At 40.4% G+C, this 18,696-nt stretch overlaps 1 protein-coding gene across 12 annotated transcripts in view; it reads left to right on the plus strand.

Annotated features, from left to right (window-relative positions):
• The window catches only part of LOC114564869 (MAGUK p55 subfamily member 7), a 27,058-nt gene extending 9,027 nt beyond the window's left edge, over nucleotides 1–18,031 (plus strand). For 10 of the 12 annotated variants that reach the window (XM_028592504.1, XM_028592499.1, XM_028592501.1 and 7 more), the window contains 13 exons: nucleotides 267–401; nucleotides 2,597–2,678; nucleotides 2,834–2,919; nucleotides 3,814–3,888; nucleotides 5,389–5,585; nucleotides 5,708–5,766; nucleotides 6,447–6,491; nucleotides 10,513–10,686; nucleotides 12,478–12,558; nucleotides 12,660–12,753; nucleotides 12,897–13,005; nucleotides 14,448–14,591; nucleotides 15,605–18,031. In XM_028592504.1, coding sequence (XP_028448305.1) covers nucleotides 267–401; nucleotides 2,597–2,678; nucleotides 2,834–2,919; nucleotides 3,814–3,888; nucleotides 5,389–5,585; nucleotides 5,708–5,766; nucleotides 6,447–6,491; nucleotides 10,513–10,686; nucleotides 12,478–12,558; nucleotides 12,660–12,753; nucleotides 12,897–13,005; nucleotides 14,448–14,591; nucleotides 15,605–15,835 — 1,512 coding nt within the window. In that variant the 3' untranslated portion in view covers nucleotides 15,836–18,031. Of the gene's footprint in view, nucleotides 1–266; nucleotides 402–2,596; nucleotides 2,679–2,833; nucleotides 2,920–3,813; nucleotides 3,889–5,388; nucleotides 5,586–5,707; nucleotides 5,767–6,446; nucleotides 6,492–10,512; nucleotides 10,687–12,477; nucleotides 12,559–12,659; nucleotides 12,754–12,896; nucleotides 13,006–14,447; nucleotides 14,592–14,819; nucleotides 14,893–15,604 lie in introns of all 12 variants that reach the window. The other 2 variants (XM_028592507.1, XM_028592506.1) reach the window with 2 other exon arrangements.
• The last annotated feature ends 665 nt before the right edge of the window (nucleotides 18,032–18,696 follow it).

The following is an 18,696-nucleotide window of genomic DNA, read 5'->3' on the forward strand; positions in this document are numbered from 1 at the left end:
TTCCATCTAGAATGAACAGACTTTTGCAGTGATTACACTGGCATTAGTTCACAGTGTTGAATTTGACAGCAGCTTGACAGCTAACGTGTCGCTTTCCATTTTGTTTGGAGTGTTCTGTTGGCTTTATCCAGTGCCATTTTTCCATACCAAGTGAGATGCATTAGAGGATACTAACCCCAGTGCCACATCTATTCACAACACCTCGAATTCAAAGTGACAAACCTGACTGCAGATCAGCACCTTCGCTGTATTTCTGTTTCCTACAGGGTCTGCTGTCTGTCCATGACGCTGTAGCTCAGAGAGACTTTGAGCCTACTCTGCCACCAATACCTGACCATGTACTGGAGGAGGACGAGGATTCTGTCAAAATTGTCAGTCTGGTCAAAACCAAAGACCCCCTGGTCAGTAAACATGTCTTCATGTTTCAGAGGTTGAGTTAAACATTTGATTTGATCGTTTGGCTTAAATGAATAGTTCAACATTTTGGGAAATACACTTTCTTCCAGAGAGTTTATGAAAAGGTTGATGCAGTACCACTCTGCCTGTATGTTACATGTAAATGTGCAGTTAAAGCCAGCAGCCTGTTAGCTTAGTAGGGCTGGGACGATATGCTTTGTCCCGATTTGATTCTTTCACTATACATGGTTGCCCATTCGATTTGTATTGTGATTTTCATTTATTGCGATTCTTTATCGGTGAATCATTAGTAAAAATAAAAAAAATTGATTCTAGGGAAAAGAATCAATTTTAAAAATCATCTTAGAATGAAGACAGGAAACCGGGAAACAGCTAGTCTGGCTCTGTTGAGAGGGTGGTACCGTAGATTTAGTCTTTTCATTTTCTTGACCTCTTGTTAATTAGTAAGTTTTGGAGCTGTCCGAAGGCTAGGCCAGCTGTTTTCCCCTGTTTCCAACCTCTATGCCAGCTAAGATAACCTCCTGCTGGCTCTAGCTGCACATTTATGTTAGTGTGTATAGAGATGAGAATGGTATTAATCTTATCAAACAAGTATAAATGTACTTTACTGCCTGTCAGCCTGTTTCTAATTTGGTCTACCTGGCCTTGCAATGTACACAAAACAAAACACAAATGTAAAAATGTAAGTTAAGACAACCATATAACTGGGCAACTGCACTTAGAAATTTGTAATTTGTCCAGCCACAATATCTGACATACACAGGCAGTTCAAAGTAATAAACATGTCCACGGGACAGCGGAATTTTTCTCTGGTGACTGAATTTATGTCATGTTGTCGAACTGCGTGACTGCTCAAGCCATGTATGCCAAGGTGTAGCAGGACTACAGCCCTTGGAATGACACGAAACATAAGAAAAGGTTCCTGCAGCCAGGAGTTTACAGTCAATTCTTCCACATCTTTGCTGCCATATAACTGCTGTGACGCACAACATAGTTTCAGCATTGTTGTGTGTTTGTGTGTGCACACATATTTATGCATGTGTATCCACTCTCTTAAATGAGTCCTTTAAACCAATATTAAGCATTACAATGGATTGGATTCTTTTCTGTTTCTGATGTAAATCAACTCGTTTCAAGGTCTTTAATCATGGCTCATTTTCTTGATACTACCGGAATGATCTGCCTTATTCCACCTTGTTCCAAGCCATTGTCACTTATTTCTGGAAATTTCCTGGATCAAGTGAATTTGGACTGAAAACGAACCAAACTATAAAGAGCGCATTTCTCTGCCAAGGCTGCAAAATCCTCTAAATTTGTTATTTTAATAATAAAATGAAGTTCAGACTTTTTTTTTTATCTGCATCTGGATCAAGATCTCAATAAAATAAATGTAGTGATGGACAGCTGTGGGGTACATGTGCCAGATTTATTCCACTCAAGTAAATCCAGTAGTTCATTAGAAAATAGCACAAATGTTCAAATATGCCCTCACACACACAAAGTTTGTTTCTTAGCCTGTGGCCTTATTTTTTTAATTCTAATGAAATCTGTTGACAGGTTTTTGAGATATCCTGCTAACTAAAGACAAACATCGCCATAAAAAAAGATGTTAAGATGGAGATGTTAATTTATGAAATAAAAATATGATTTTAGGGGGAAATATGAGAATCATTTACTAAATATACATTTTTGCAGTGTGTGTATGCTCGTATGTTAGTGTTTGAGCTTTGAGAGTGGAATGTGCTTAGGACCAATAATAGAGAACACACTTTTGTATTGATCCCAAAACTAGATTGGAAGGGGACTGACCTTTTTCTGACATGGTCTTTTTTGATCGATCCAGCATGTTCCCGTTTTCCAGACAACAGGGTTACACCCGAGCGTGCGTGAGCTGATTGTAGTCAGCTACATAAGATGCTCTTTCCATTGCGATTTGCTCCACATCAATAACATCTGTTGAAAATAATGCTGATTTGGATAACCTTTTCCAGCGCTTTGTGTGTTACATGAAGGCAGCCGACTAAATGGTCTCGTCTTGATACAAATAATTTTCTCTGGAATGAAGTGACTCTAAATAAGAAACTTGTCTGGACTGTAATAAAACCAATGTGTTATTTTGCTGTTCATCACTTGACCTCTTTGTTCATCATGCTTTCATTCACTTATCACCATCCTCAAGGGGGCAACAATTAAGAGGGATAAATCCACAGGGGCTATTGTTGTGGCGAGGATCATGAGAGGAGGTGCAGCTGATAAAAGCGGTAAGATGAAAAACTCTTTTATCAAAGTTGTGTCCACTCTACTCTGTCGCACTAGCTTTATATAACGTTGTAGTAACATTATAATGGCGTATAGTAAATGTTACAGAGAAGAGCATGTGATACAAATTTCCATATGTATTTCCAACACTTTGAAGGCCTGATCCATGAAGGAGATGAGCTGAAAGAGGTGAATGGAGTCTCATTGGAGCACAGGAAGCCAAAGGAAATCCTTACTCTTCTGGTTAGTCTCACCTCCTACTACTTTACAAATTTAGATTTATTTTTTTTCAACACAAAACGCATGTAGTTTATAAAATACGATGTATTATCATAAATTAAACTACCCAACAATATATAGGCCTACAAGTACAGCTGAAATGATTATACTTTTAACTTAAGATCTGAATTCCTTTCTTCTTTTCAGTGTTGTAACTTAAACGATAAGGCTGACATTGTTCAATATATAGCTTATTGTCAACTGATCTGATGAAAAAAAACAACAAAACAACAGCGCCAGTCTGTCTGTCAATACCTTTTTCAACTTCTCTACCATGTCTGTGCCTCTCAGCTCCATCCATGTTTGTTCCTATTAAAGACAGAAAACCTTTAACAACTAACAAATACTTTCGAGAAGATCTCAGTCATATCCTAAAACAGCCAAACACTGTAGTTTTTAGCAAACGTGACTCTAACAGCAGTAAACAGTGCATTTGTTTTGGGACTATTTCCTGCTGCGGATTAATACACATTTGGTGCACTAGTGAGCATCTAGTATGTCCTGGAGCAGGATGGCCTATTATGAAACTACATTGCCCATGTTCATGAAAAAAAATAGCATGGGCAGTGCTGTGGCTCATTGAAGTATTTTAATAGTTTCTGGACAACAATGGAGCTTAAATTAATAGCAATAAGATATATCAGGATTTGACTGCACAAACAATGTGTGTTAGTTACCTTTGGGCAGAACCAAGCTAGCCGTTTCCTCCTACTTCCAGTCTTTATGTTAAGCTAAGCTAATCGGCTGCTGGGTGTCGCTTCATATTTTCCATACAGACATGAGACTGGTGTCAATCTTCTCATCTAACTGAAAGCAAATATGAATTCCCTAACATATCTAACTACTCCTCTTGCGCAGGCTTGTTCTCAGGGTGAAGTTACATTCAAAATCATTCCTGCTTCCTCCAAGGAAGACATGTCATCACATAAGAAGGTACAGTAAATATTAACTACATATATTCCTGTGGTGTGTGTTTTTTTTATGTTAGCATGCAATCTGACTGCATGGGGAAAGCTGCCCAGCTGGTTTCAGTAAAAAGAGATGAAATCAGTGGTATCTTGTGTGTTTGGTTATATTTTGTGTTTTTGCCACGGTGCTGTCACTACAGCAGCGCATTGTCAAGAACAAAATTCGGGTCATACAGTCAAGGATAAGACAATAACTAACTTAATTACGATTTACAGCTTTTTTTATCATTTAAACACTTGATTTATCATTTTGCACCCATTACGTGTGTTGAGCTACATCAACTCAATTTAACATTAATGATTCTACACAACTTATGTGGAAAATTTGAAGTTCCCCAATCCTTTTCTTTGTCTAGGAAGAATTCTAGGCCACTACCGCCACATACATGAAGTGGATGTCCAAGCTGGAAACGGTTAGAGCAGGGAGCATTTGCAATGGATTAAGACAAATTATTTCTCTGATCATGGTCATTTCTCAAGAATGACACCAACATATGTGAAAAAGCACCAGAGAAAGATGTTGTGTCCATTGCTAGGATACAGAAAACATTCACAAAGCTGCAGTAGGAAAAGAGAAGAATAAATGAATTACATATAATGTGTATTTTCCTTTGTCACCTATTTGTCTGAAACCCTGTTTCAGACAAAGTCTGAAATTTAAAAATCAAAATTTTAGGTCTTTAAAATTCTTAAATTTACTGAAGTATTGTTTTCTAGGTCTTAAATAATTATAAACAGGACCTAATTTTCCGACGTCCATGTAACGCTACCTCTAATGCTCTTCTTTTTAATTCTTTGGGGTTGTAGTTTTTTTCTTTTGCTAATCCAAATATAATTTTGCTGTATTACGACTACAAATGAGACCAACATGCAACTTACATTGCAGCCAATCAGCTATGGGGAAGTCCAAGTTAAGCGATACTTGGCTTGAAAAAACTGAATTTAGGGCTTAATTGACGTTGCAATAAAGGTCTTAAAGGTGCTGTAGGTAGGATTCCAAAGATCCAGGACTTAGCCAAAAATTTTTAACATCAACTTCTCAGTCCCTCCCCCCTTTCTGCTAAAGCCCAAAAAGGTCTCCTAAGCCCCTCCCCCCACAAGGAAGAATTAATGCGTGCGCATGAGCAGTGATTGACACGCAGTTAGACACCTCCCCCCCGGCCCTAATTGGTGCATCTTAACAGGAGCTGTGGATTTTTGTAAATCGCACTACAGGCTGTAGGTGGTGCCAGAGGAGCAGGATTTCTTTTTTTTTTTTTAAATTACCTGTTTCATCTAGTTCTACTGGAACATTGGTTCAGTTTCAGCAAATATGACAGAAAGTTAGTTTTATAAGGCTTACCTACTGCACCTTTAAATTTCATTCATAATGCTCTTGAAATGTCTTAAAAAGTCTTTAATTTGACTTAGTGAAACCTGCAGAAACTTAAAAAAAACAAACATGAAATGATTTTTCTATCCTCAGCTGTTTATGCGGGCTCTGTTTGACTATGATCCTAACGAGGATCCCACCGTTCCGTGCAAGGATGCAGCGGTAGCATTTAAAAGGGGCGACGTCCTCCAAATTGTCAGCATGGAGGATGACACCTGGTGGCAGGCCTGTCACCTGGGTGACAGCAACACTCGGGCAATGCTCATCCCCTGTCAGCAGCTCCATGAGAGGTGGTCATTTTATGCGTGTTAGTCGATAGCTACATGGTCACTCACTTGAAAACACTGTCATGTAATATCTATAAGACATTTTGATGTTTTGATACAGCCTTGTTTTATTCGCCTCTCTACAGGAGAGTTTCACTACAGCGACCTAAAGCCCTGTTCAAGCCTCCACGAGTCAAACCGCCAGGTGATGAGCCAACGTTTGTCCATAAAATCACCACACCTGAAAAGAATAAAACCTTTTAACACTTTACCAATAAACATATTAAAGCGCCTCTAGCGCTAAGCTGGGAGGTGACAGGTCATGTCTGAAGATCCAGGTCATGGGTGAGTTCTGCTGCCCTCCTGTTGTACTCACTGCTTTTGTTTTCTCCACATGCTACACAGATGAGAGGGAAGGTACTGTCGGTTTGAATTTGCTTTTGAAAACTTACCTTGAGCGTAATTTACATGATATAATACACATGTATAATTTAGGTTTTGGTTTTTTTAAAGATTTAAGGCGGTGCATTTTCCAAAAATAATATTCATGTAATGCTCCCCGCACCGTATTTCCAAAATGTAGAGGATTCTTTTAAATGTTCCTCCAAGCGGGTTTATAGTATCTGGCCTTCTTCAGTGTGCTAGTTTTTCCGCTAATAATCAATTTGTAATAGTAAGGTAGTTATTAATATTTCTAAATTGTGTATATAATTTCTAAATAGAACTATTATTAGAATTTCCAAAGCAAAATATTAAGACATTTGGGTCAGAACATATGCTAATACTTTGAGTATGAAATTTCAGAGCAACGCACATGTCATCCCCTTGTGGTTTGTGTCCACAATTTCCTCACTCTTTCCTCTTCTCTCTTCCTGTTTTTTCCAGTCCTGGAGGACGTAGATGACGGAGCTGTAACAGGGATCCACATTGGTGAGATTTTTGACTTGTTCCATTAAAAACCCACTGATACTGGAAAATGGACCAGTATGATACAAGACAACACAACTCAGGGCAATTGAACATGACAGCTCACAACAACACACATATAATGAATATATATTGAACTTAGCAATACAATTAAATGGAGACAAACCAGCAACAAAAGGAGACCCTGGTTATATTTACATTACAAACCAGTTCATATGATGATGTCGTTTTGTGGTTTTGGGGATTTGAGGGAGAGGACTAGAACAGCAAATGTGGTTTTAGCCTTTCCATTTATCCCATTTGTCTTGATCTCATGGATTGGATATGATGTGCTTGTGTGTGTTTGCGTGCATATGAGCAGTGCAGGATGTTCATATGGGGGCGTGCACTTATGGCTGATTGTAAAAAGGGTCCTTATGTCGGTAAAAGGCAAGGTAATTACAGATGTTACATTATATCAGTTCCAAAAGTCATGTGTATTTAATAATGTGCATTTCATCTTATCTCAGGCCAGCTTCCACCTGATGACGTGGTTCAGACTCTGTGTTTCCTCTTTGTCTGGCATGTAAACCTTTATCGATGCTGCACGACTAAATGACTGTATGCAGAGTAATCCGAGCAGAAAGTGGCTGAAAGAGAAGGGACATAACGGAGTACTTTGTGTAGATACACAAGTAAAGACATGGTGAAGGGGGAAAAATGTTGTTTAATGAAACAGATGAGATATAAAGTTGTTTTTTTTGTTTTTTAGTGCCATTTTCTGATACCTTTTTAAAGGTCCAGTGTGTGACGTTTTTAGATGTTCATTATAAAAATTTGTGTTGCCCGTTCATAAACTTATCCTTTTTCATGAATATTTACCACCACCATCAATTCCTTTTGGCTTGAAATTTTACATTTGCGTTTGCATGAACTGGGGTAGACGCTCCATATTCATGCGCCTTGAAATACTTTAGACGGTAAGGGACATACAGGACATACTGCTCCGCCTTTCGCGTTTTTGCTGTCACATGATAAACTCACAGGTGCTGCTAACGCTGCTAATGGGTATCGTGGCTTCCCGGCCCCGGCAAGTTTGAAGAAGGAAACATGGAGGACCACACGCACCAGCGGCGCCAGGATTTTGATTGTAGGTGGGCCTCCAGAAAACTGGATGGGCCAGTTAAAATAAGCCAAAAAAAACGGGTTCCCCCTGCATACAGACAGCCAGATACTAACGTTAACGTTAGCATAACTGTTAGCCTACTTGCCTTGCTGGTGTGAGGGGGTGGCTACGGGAGGACTTAATCGTCACTTGTAACCGCGTTACTTAAAATGGCACGAGTTTCCTCCTCCTGCTCCTCGGAGCGTTTCTTGCTGAATTTAAATGAAAACAAGCTGCTTTGCTTTGCGTTTCATATTAGCTAATAGCTACAGTCTGTGTCTGTCTCATTGAGCTTGCTTGAAAAGCTTGAGCGCAAACGTCATTCATTTCATTGGATCACTTGCTGGTGACGATGCAGCCTGTGGGCAGGCTTAATAGTCCACACGTGGGGTAGAAGCCGTTGATTGGCTGAGAAGCTTTCACTCAAAGCTTTCCTCGGGCTGCTTATTGGATGAACTGCTAGAATGAAAATCACTCACTACTCACTATAGGCCTGGTTCAAAATGGGCGGGCCCGGACCTAAAATGTGTGACCACACGTATTCAAAATCCAAATTTCAGGAACAAGAGTCTTCTTCTTCTCCCAGAAAAAGAAAAAGGATATTGAAAAAAGCAAGAGACCGGCGTCATCAGAAAAACGTGTGAAGGCTACCGTAGCTGTAATACGTACTTTGAACTGCGTGGCGCGAGAGAGTTGATTGCGATATATGATCTCAACACTAGATGGGAGAAATTCCTACACAGTGGACCTTTAAACAGAGCCAGGCTAGCTGTTTCCTCCTGCTCCCATTCTTTATGCTAAGCTAAGCTACCCGCTCTAGCTTGATATTTTAAAAATACTCTGAAATAAAACAATATTGTTTTCCAAGTTCTAATCATGTGCCAATTGTTCAGTTATCTCTCCTTACATCACAAATATGTCAAAACATATTTTTTTTTATGATTCATCTTGAACTCGGTGGCACCCATCATATAAAACAGCACTTTACGGTTAGCTTGTGGGTCACATTAGCCAGTATGATAAAGAGAGCCTCTTTTAGCAAATTAGTATCAAACACACACCTCCTACACAGTAGGTCAGTTGGCAAAAAAATGTTGTTGAGGTCAGAGTGAGGCCAATGCAAAGGATTGGATTAAAATCCCTCTTGTAACTATACCCAGTCCAGATATTAAGTTTAACTTTAGAAATAGAAAAATAAGTTACAGAAGCTAAAAAGGCTTTAAATTTTTGTTTCACAGTGACTTTAACAAAGAGGGGTTTTCGATCTTCTTTTCTAAGTCGCTGCAAGAAAGCAATAAGCAAATAATCATATTTCCCAAAATATCAGTATCAAGTATTACTTCCAATGGTGAGACTGACTTATTCAGTACCACTCATAGAAATAAAATGAAAGTAGAACGGACATTCCTATTAAAATAAACATAACAGGATTATTATTTTATATGGTCCGTTGCCATTGCAAAGAATTGTGACCATTGTGGTGGGCTAACTCATTATATTTCTATGGTCAGTGCACAGTGCTGAGTGCCATTTTCTTTTGAACTCATCAAATAAATGGTCTGGGACTGAGAGTTTATGTCCTCTCTCTTGCACTGCTAGGTTGAGGTGCATATCATTTCATCTTGACATGAAGGGCACAGGCCCAGTTCATGACATACGTTGCATGTATTCACTCACCCTTATTTCATACTGTCGAGTCAATCAGAAATAGCGCGCAGCCTTTCCAAAAAATGTACTAAGGTTTTACAGCTGAGAGCATTTTCAGTAACACATGATGAATTTCAACGCCAGAATTACTTAAGATTGACAATTACGATATGTTCTCCTCTAGACCTTATTTCATTCTACGAAATCAGATTTTTTTTTTGTTGTTTGCTGTATAACAGCAGTATACCCTTAGAAATTTCTGAGTGAAATCATCAGTTTGAATCCCATGTAAACAAAAGTTTGAAATCTCTCCTCATAGTGGCATGTTTCTTAGAATGAAGCCCGGAGAGGAAATTGACAGATATGCTTACAAAGTGAAATTGCAGCTGACGTCGAAGAAAGCCTGGCAGCATCACTTAGCAGCAGTTAACATCATGAAAGAGAGCGAGCTTGCCAAGCCAGGCCAGGCCAGACCAGACCACAGTCGCATGGCAGACGCTGGCTGTCAGACAGCCTACAAGCGACGCGTGACAGACTGAGTTGTCGTGTGTTGACTGAGATTTGTGCTGTTCAGGAGTGTGCTTGACACCAGAGTTTGGGTGGCAGTGTTGATGGTTTTGTCTTCTATTCTGCCTCACATTCCTACTGTAGCTCTCTCTTCTGTCATGGTCCTTGTTGCCATCTGAGTATCTCTGATACTTTTTAACAGTTTCTAAGAGTTCTTGTTCTTCTTCACACTTTTAATCAAGTGGTGTCCAAGTGGTGCCAAAGGGAAGCAATGTTGGTGAATCATGGAAGTAATTTAGGTCTTGAAAAAATCAAACCTTATATGTGCAGCTTATTAATATGTGAAAGTAAATTGTGGTCGTAATAAAACTAAATAACATGAAAATGGACCAATTAGATCGTCATGAAGGATAAATACGGCCTTTCTTGTGTCAAAAAATGTCTTTCTTTTGTGTTGTTACGGCTGCACTGATCATTATTTTTTTATTTAGAATAGATCAAATGACTTTGTGTAATGTTAAAGGGGTTCGCTGATAGTGACAAACCCACAGAGAATTGTCACCTGACTCTGCTCCTCTACGAACTGTTTTAGCATCTTTTAGCTCATTGCTGGTTCATTCTCACCGCTCTCATCAACTTCAATTCCGGCACCAAACGGCTATATCCTCCTGCTAGGCTTTCATTAATACACCTGGCAGGTCAATGGTCCCTGTTTCTCTTTTCCAGCTGGTTTAAGGAGGAGTTTCCGACTCGGGAGAAAGAGCTGTCTGGCCGGAGAAGCGGCTCGGTCCGGGAGGTGGAGCACGGGGGTACACGGCTCAGTTTGTCCACCTACCTACATAGAGGTTATCCCCTACCTCAGAAACCCCAAGGACAGACACCGTCTGGTCGTTCTGGTTGGTACGTATAAGCTAAACATACAGTTGCATAAAGAAACAGGCACGTTCCCATCTTCTGTGAAAAGTTTGTTTTTCAAGCACAATGCCAAAGCTTGTAGCTTCCTATGCTATGAATTAGTCTATGAGCAAGTAGTGTGACACATGTATACAACATTGCTTCATACAAAGCCTATAACATGATAGTTACTGTGGTTATATGTACAGTATTGCACATAGCTGTCAATTGTGTTCTGTTTTATATCACCCCTCTGCCTGTTTTTGTCCATATAAAAAATTAAAAACATGATACCATTCACTAAAAGGACAGTTTTATTGAAGCCGTTGTTGATCAAAAAAAAAAAGTAATGCATTGATGAAGATTTATGTCCCCACTCTTGAGTGCACGAACAATCCTTTACCATCAGAACCACGTAAACACTGTCAAAGAGCTCCAAGTCAGAATATATTGTGTTCTCTTAAGTTACCAAGTGGCCCACCCCATATTCACTTCTCTGCCAATCCTGCAGGCCTGCTCTATGTATTTTTTGAGCTATATCTCTCTCCGGGGAATTTTACATTGAGCCCCCGCTGAAGGGGTTTCTTTAATGTCATATTATGATATCATATATATCAAAGAGAGAAGAGAAGGGGAGAGTTGCAAAAAATTAAGTCAGAGAGGAGAGAAACACAATGAACTGAAGAGGTGCAAAAACAAAACCAGATAGAGAGGAGATAAATGAAAGGTGAACGGAGAGAAGGGGATGAGTGGATTGTGAATAAGATCCCTCCTAATGTCAGCCAAGTGCTCCATCATCAAACTGGAACAGTTAAGACAGCTTGGATTTAGATTTAGACCTCTTTAATTGAGTTGGAGCTTACCCTGACTCTGGATTACGTTTTACTGTCTGCTGTGAAGGCTCTTCATTGACCGGAGGTCATCATTAAGAATATATAACTTATTGGCAATGAGAGTTATAGACAGGGAAACCAAAACCCGGATCGCTAAAACAGGACCAGCTGGATAATGTTTGACCAGGTTGGAAATATATCCATTTTTGTTTGCATTGCATGCGCACTTTGAATGAAACAATAGACCGTTATGCCCCAGGAAAGTTGGTGAAAGCGACTGCCAGCCACTTTTAAGCCCTACAGATCGTGTATCTTTTGAAAAGAAAAAAAAAAGGTCAGTAGAAAGTATGCGTAGAGCCCGATGATGCTCCTCTCCAGTTCTGTAGAGCAGCTGTTAAAGACATCAGCAGTGTTAGAGTGGAGAGTCTATAAACTTGATATTTTGTAACGTATCAAGCTCATGCAACGCTATGATGGAAAAGGCAGGTATGTCAGGAATCCTACTTTCAGACAGCACTCCATTAGAGTCTGATGCAATCTGGGGCTGTGGAAACTGGCTTTAGAAGAAAATCCCAGATGCTACAGTATGTGTGTATGCTTCATCACCTGCATCCTACACTAAAAGGACACTGACACTGTGCGGCTTTGCAGATGTCACATTTAGATGTGATGCTATAGATTTTCTAGGGCATAGGAGCGTTTAACGTTGAATAGAGAGACATAGGCTGAGAAAAAGAGCGAGGCTGGTTGGAGAATCGTTTTCAGACTCAAATCAGTATGAAATCAGAGCTCTGTCTGTCTGACTCTCTCGCTCCCCTTCTCCTTCTCTGATGATAAAGACAGATGTGTCACTAGATCACTGAGCCTATTTGATGTCAGGAATTGTGAGGAAAACATTAGTACACCAAGATATTAGGAATGAATACCCACATACAGAACTCAGTGTTTTCATTTTTGTCTCAAGGGCCCAGCGGCGTTGGCGTAAACGAACTGAAGAGGAGGCTCCTGATCTCCGACCCTGACCACTATGGCGTCACTGTGCCGCGTAAGACAGACATCCAAAACTGTCACCTTTACCTCCCGCGCCCACAATGGTTTCTCATCGTTTTACAGCTGTGTTCAAGCTCCCGTCCTGTTCTCTTTCAGACACCTCACGTGAGAAGAGAAGGCAGGAGAACGAAGGGGTGGATTATCATTTTGTGTCAATTCACACGTTTGAAGAGGATATTCTCAATCATAGGTACATATGGAGGTGTCGCTCTTAAGGCTTCCTTTCCCATGGTGTTAAAAATAGTCCCACTCACTCACAGATTTCTCCTGATTTTCATTTCTACCGCTGCCTGATTTCTGTCTGTTCCTGTGCCTGTTTCTTTCTGCCTCAAGGTTTGTAGAATACGGGAGATACAGGGGACACTACTATGGAACAAGTCTAGACTCTGTGCACAGAGTGATGGCTAAGGGCAAGGTGTGCCTCCTCGATGTGCACCCGAATGTAAGTATGCCATTAAAGTGCCCATATTATGAAAAAAAAAACACTTTTTCTGGGATTTGGGGTGTTATTTTGTGTCTCTGGTGCATCCACACGCATACAAACTTTGAAAAAAATCCGGTTTCTGAATGTGTCCTGCATTCAGTCTCCGGGTGAGCTGTTCAAAATCGGCACGGCTTTCTACATCACAAGCCGAAAACAAGCTGGCTAACCGCAACCGTTAACCGTTAACTGCTAGTGTTAGCATGCTAACGCTTGCATGCTACCTCGTTCTCAATAGCAAAGCACTGCTACAACACACACAAAAATTCATCATAATCTACAAAAGAACCACTTGTGCACCCTCGTTTAGAAGTCTTCCAGCTAATCCTGCCTTGTAACTGACCGAAGTTGGAGAAACAGCCTTTCTTTTACTGTCTATGGAGCTAGCTGACATGATCTATATCTGAGCTACTGCGCATGTGCGAGTGCAATCAAAGATAGTACAGAAGAAGAAGAAGAAAAGAGGCTCACTCTGTAGTTAAAACAGAGACCAGGTGAAAATAGGAGCTGCAGCAGTGAGAGAGAGCTGTGCAGTACAACAAAAATATGGTGTTTTTTGAAAATTAAACCATGTAAACCTATTTCTGGTTCAACCTTAAAATACAATTATGAACCTGAAAATGAGCATAATATGGGCGCTTTAAAAAAAAAATTGACTGAATTTGATCAGGTGTCTGAGGAAAAGGGAGCTTTTAGCAAAAATAATTCACATGTTCCTGGTAAATCATTCATGGGTGCTTTAAAGTACACATGTTAATTGCGACGATTGCCTTTTCAGTAATAAAAATCTATAGTTTTTCATCTTATGACGTCTTGATGTTTAAATAATAAAAATGAATTTTCCAAGGGCCCGTAGTATGTGTGTGTGTGTGTGTGTGTGTGTGTGTGTGTGTGTGTGGTCCACACTACAGTGTTTAGTTCCTGGCAGTGGTGCTTCCCTTTTGGCCAGGCCCTCAATTGACCACACAATTGGCAGTGTTCGTATCCTGAGAAGCCAGTGAGGGGTTGCCTGCTACTGGTTTGTTGGGGTGCCTGGTTTGGGCAAAGGAGAGATAGCATGAACCTCCACTTGTTACACCCTGCCAGATAAGGTCCTTGCTAACAAGTACGCTCTTCACTGTCCCTACAGCAACAGTGGGAGTTAGCAGTTACGGGTGTTGTGGTACACCAGGACAAAATCTGGAAAAAGAAGGGTATAATGGATGGATTCCTTATTCTGTACAAACTACCATATCCGGTTGCAACATTTCAGATTATTCAACATTTACTTCAAGAGCTGGGCCCATCTTCTGAAAATTATTGTTTTCTTGTAATGTGTCTACTTTGTTTACACAATTTATTCTACCATAAATACTTTCTGCCTTCATCTGACCTATGTCTTCTTCTTTTCTCCGTCACCACAGAAAATAAAGCATGTGTACACATCTGAATTCAAACCATACGTGGTGTTTGTGAAGCCTCCGCATATACAGGAGCTGCGCCTCACCCGACGGAGAGCTAAATTCACCTGCACTGAAGAGGACAAGAACTCAGTCAGGAGCTTTTCAGTAAGACAAACTATAACCTAAACACACAAAGCACCTGAGTCCACCGGGTACACATGTGGAGTCAGGTGCTTGTTCCATGTCTTGTAACATGCAGGGCGGTGTGAGGTCAAACACTCTGGCCTTAATGCACCCACGCAACCGCACCCCACAGACATGCACACCTAAACTCCCCTCACTCATGAGCACACCTTGCCTTGCACATGGCTGACCCTTTGGTTTGCATTTAAGAGACGTTTAAGAGACAGAGGGAGTTACGAGGCTTACTTGGTGGGTGGCTTCTTGTTCCATGACTGACGTACAGGTGAGTATGTCCAGGATATGAAGGGTTACACCTTGTGTGTGTGTGTGTGTGATGGATTGAAATAATGACTTATTGAGGTGATCAAAACAAATCTCAAAACAACAGCATATATGTTTGATGGTAGATTTGTGGCAAAAAGCTGCTTGGTTACTTTCATAATCCCCATCTGGTTTCTTCTTCACTGTTTGACCCTGGCTGCCCATGTTGCCCTTATTAAACCCATGAGGTCACACACCTGTGTTGCAGCCATGGCTGGAGTTTGCCCAGTGCCAAGCACCGCATCCCTTAGAGGGTTCAGGCGTATCTTATGGGGCTGTGCTTTCAACTTGTACTACAGCTGGTGTGAAAAGGCCTCTTATCCTTTACTCTCAGCATGTAACGATGTGTTACGCCTTGGTCAGTAGAGCTGAATGCTCACGGGGGATTCCATTCCATGTCCATGGACAGTATGTGCAGATTATTGTAAAACATCTTTTTGGACGATGTCACCATATGGTCAGGCTTTAGCTGTTCCGTTTCCATCAGCAGTGTTTGTCCGATTAACAATGAAATCATCATTAATCATCAATTTGTTTTAGTGCGGATTCTTTTCATCTATTGCTTGATGGTTAATCAAAGGACACTCAAATCAAACTATGAAAGGAGCTGGATGGAGGTATTATAGCATCGTGTTACAGCATTTTATTTACCCAGGTGTTCTCTTGTGTCCCAGGAGGAGGATTTTGAGGACATGATTCACTCGGCCGAAACTATGGAGAGCCAGAGCGGTCACTTGTTTGACAAGGTGATCGTTAACGGAGATATCACCGTGGCGTTCAGAGAGCTGAAGGCGGCCCTCGAGAAACTGGAGGAGGCCGAAGTCCAGTGGATTCCTGCAGAGTGGATTTGCTCTTCGCCAACAAAAGCGCGGAGAAGTTGTGGTCATTTGGACAGCTGGATTTAAACTTTGAACTTACAAAGAAACGCACACAAAACAGGACCAAAAAAAAATTTGTCTCAATTATATGTAGTTTACCTTCAACATTGCATGTTTGTCATATTTTAAATATTTTTACGTTTGTAAACAAGTCCTGTGATTACCACAGTTTTCCATAGTGTCCCTTAGTGTGTGTATCTAATTAGGCAAACGGAATCCATCTCTCTCTCCCTCCGTCTGACTAAGAGACAGTTATTCTGTTGGCATTTGGCTAAAAAAAACATGGACTCGCCGGACAGAAAAGAAGAAGAAAAGAAAAAAAGGAAACTCTGTAGAGCTTGTGGCTGAGTGTAATCCTTCCCTGCCAAGTCGCAAACATCAGCATGTAATTATTCTGACAGCTGCTGCACTTCAATTAACTGTAATGTACACCAGAGAAATATTATTAGTAGCAGTCAGGGAGGCATTGCGCCAACAACATGCTGTACAAAATAGGGGCACAAACGAAAGATAACAGTCAATTAAAGACTGCAAATGAAGAGGGAAGCCCTGTTTAATGGATGTACGTTTCAGAATTGTGTACATATTGTAGATGAGGACTATATCTGCTTTAACGTGTGTATGTTTCACAATGATTGTACCGTAGACGCTATAGAAACTTGGTTGTTAAAGATTTTAAGGGGTTGTATTTTTAAGCACCCTACACTAGAAATCTACTCCATTATGGACCATTAATTGTAAAGAAGCCTTCTTTTTTTTAATACACAAACCTATTGAAACAATTATGAATAATTGGCAGAAACTCCCCATTAGTGACACTCCATTAACAAATACTCATATTTGAGCATCGCAGCTGCCTGACGGGTGCAGATGCTACTGTTCTGCTTCACACAAGCTGCTTAATCTTATTATTTTTGATGGCTGCATTCCTCCACATTCACGGTGTTTCCTTCCTCCTTTTTGGATGCTGTGTTCAATTGGGTGTGAAGGAGTGTTAATGTGTCTATCATGTTGGGTTTGGGAGGAAGAGGGAGCAGTGTGATGTGGGGATACGGTAATGGCTTTCTAGGGACTTGGGCCTTCGCAGACGTACAGAGAGAAAGTTACGACCGCACATAAAAGCTTACTGTAAAAGCATGGTGAGGCTATAGTGGATTAGGCTGCAGGGATAAATAGCACGTAATTTTATTTTACAGGTATTTATTTGACTTTGGCAGGCTCATTGTCTGTGTTAAATAGGTGAGTAGAGATGCACTCAAAACGTACAAACCAGACTGTCACAACAGTCGCACGTCTGCCAGGTCTTGAAGGCTGTCCTCAGCCAAAGCGTGGCAGTATAACTTCATGACACCACTGAGAATCTGCAGGCACCCTCTGAGATCATAATGATGCCATTTAAGACACCGGAGTGATCCAATGAAAACCCACCGTTTTATATTCACTGCAGCTCCAACTTCAAACATTACACAGCAGTATGATGTCAACTGGTCTCGGATAATTTGGCTCAATCGCGTAACTGTCTATTCGAAGTATGTAAAAATAAATACGACTGATGTTAAAACAATATCTCCATCGTTGCATGAAATTTAAACTTACAACGCAGTAAGGCACATGCTGAAAGTACATGGGAGTTAATTATACAAACCTGAAGCAGGAAGGGGGAAAAGGTTTTCAGTTCATGAAATTGAAAGTCATCTACTGATTTTCATTTCCTAATTTTGACACATTAAAGCCAGACTATGTAACTTTTGAAAGGAGAACTAACACAATCTTCCTCTCACTAATGAGCAGTTGGATTAATTAGCAATAAAACGCACCCTTCATCAATTCAATACACTCACACATGGTTTTATTACAAAAGTAAAACAGAAAGTGAACACACCTGACTTGACCAGAAGACACGTTTGTCACCCAAATATGATGTCTTGAAACCTACAAAGCTATAAACACAACATTGACAGTTTATCACCTTACAGACTTATTATTGTACATAGTGTATTAGCAAACAATTTGCATATTCATCACTCTCCCGTTTGCTCTGTTTTGGTGTACACCAACTCCTGAGGCAAATATCTGGTTCTTTAGTTTAAACAGCTTTCTTTTCCCTTAACCATCAGGACTCTGAACTCCTCCCTCTGCCCTCCTCCTCACAAGCGTTACCCTGATTGTGTGCCGTTGTTGTCCATGTATGTGTTTGTGCTGCAGAGAGTAACATGCTGTACCGAAAACAAATGCCACCGGCCTTGGTCGCGGAGCTAATAAACAATCTATCTATCTATAAACAGTCTAATCTAAATGTTCGACTGTTCACCAGCTGGTTGCTAACATCAGTTTGTTTGTTGCTGGTTGGGTATTATACAGTAGGTTTCTAAAAACAGCTGCGGCTGGAAATGAGCTTGATGAGAGCAGTGAAACCAAACAGTAAAGCTGAATGCCGTAAACCTCATGAGCCGAAAGATGTTAACATGTTTTAGTCTGAGTGATCTGAGGAGGGAGTGATAATTCACTGTGGGTTTGTCACTACAAGACACACCTTACACTTACATTGGATCCACTGTTAATATAAAAAATATAGATTAGTGCAGCTTTAACTGAAGACATCTTGGTCATTTTGCTGTAATTAACTCCTCTGGTCACGGTGGCCTCTGTTCAGTAAAAGTCTTGGCGCATACAACAGCAGCGTGAAACACCATGAACCGCATTTGATAAGTATTATCAAAAATCTCTTATTCCAATCGATACGTTAGAAGTAATGCAAGATCTACATTTGGCACAAGCTATACTTCAGGATATTTGGGAACTTTTTTTTTTGGTTGGTTTATTTCTGTATCAAGACGATAAAACAGTAATCCAAAGGATGACATGCTAAAGTACATATTTCCAGCACG

This window comes from Perca flavescens, chromosome 12, assembly GCF_004354835.1.
Source record: "Perca flavescens isolate YP-PL-M2 chromosome 12, PFLA_1.0, whole genome shotgun sequence".
Classification (NCBI taxonomy): domain Eukaryota; kingdom Metazoa; phylum Chordata; class Actinopteri; order Perciformes; family Percidae; genus Perca; species Perca flavescens.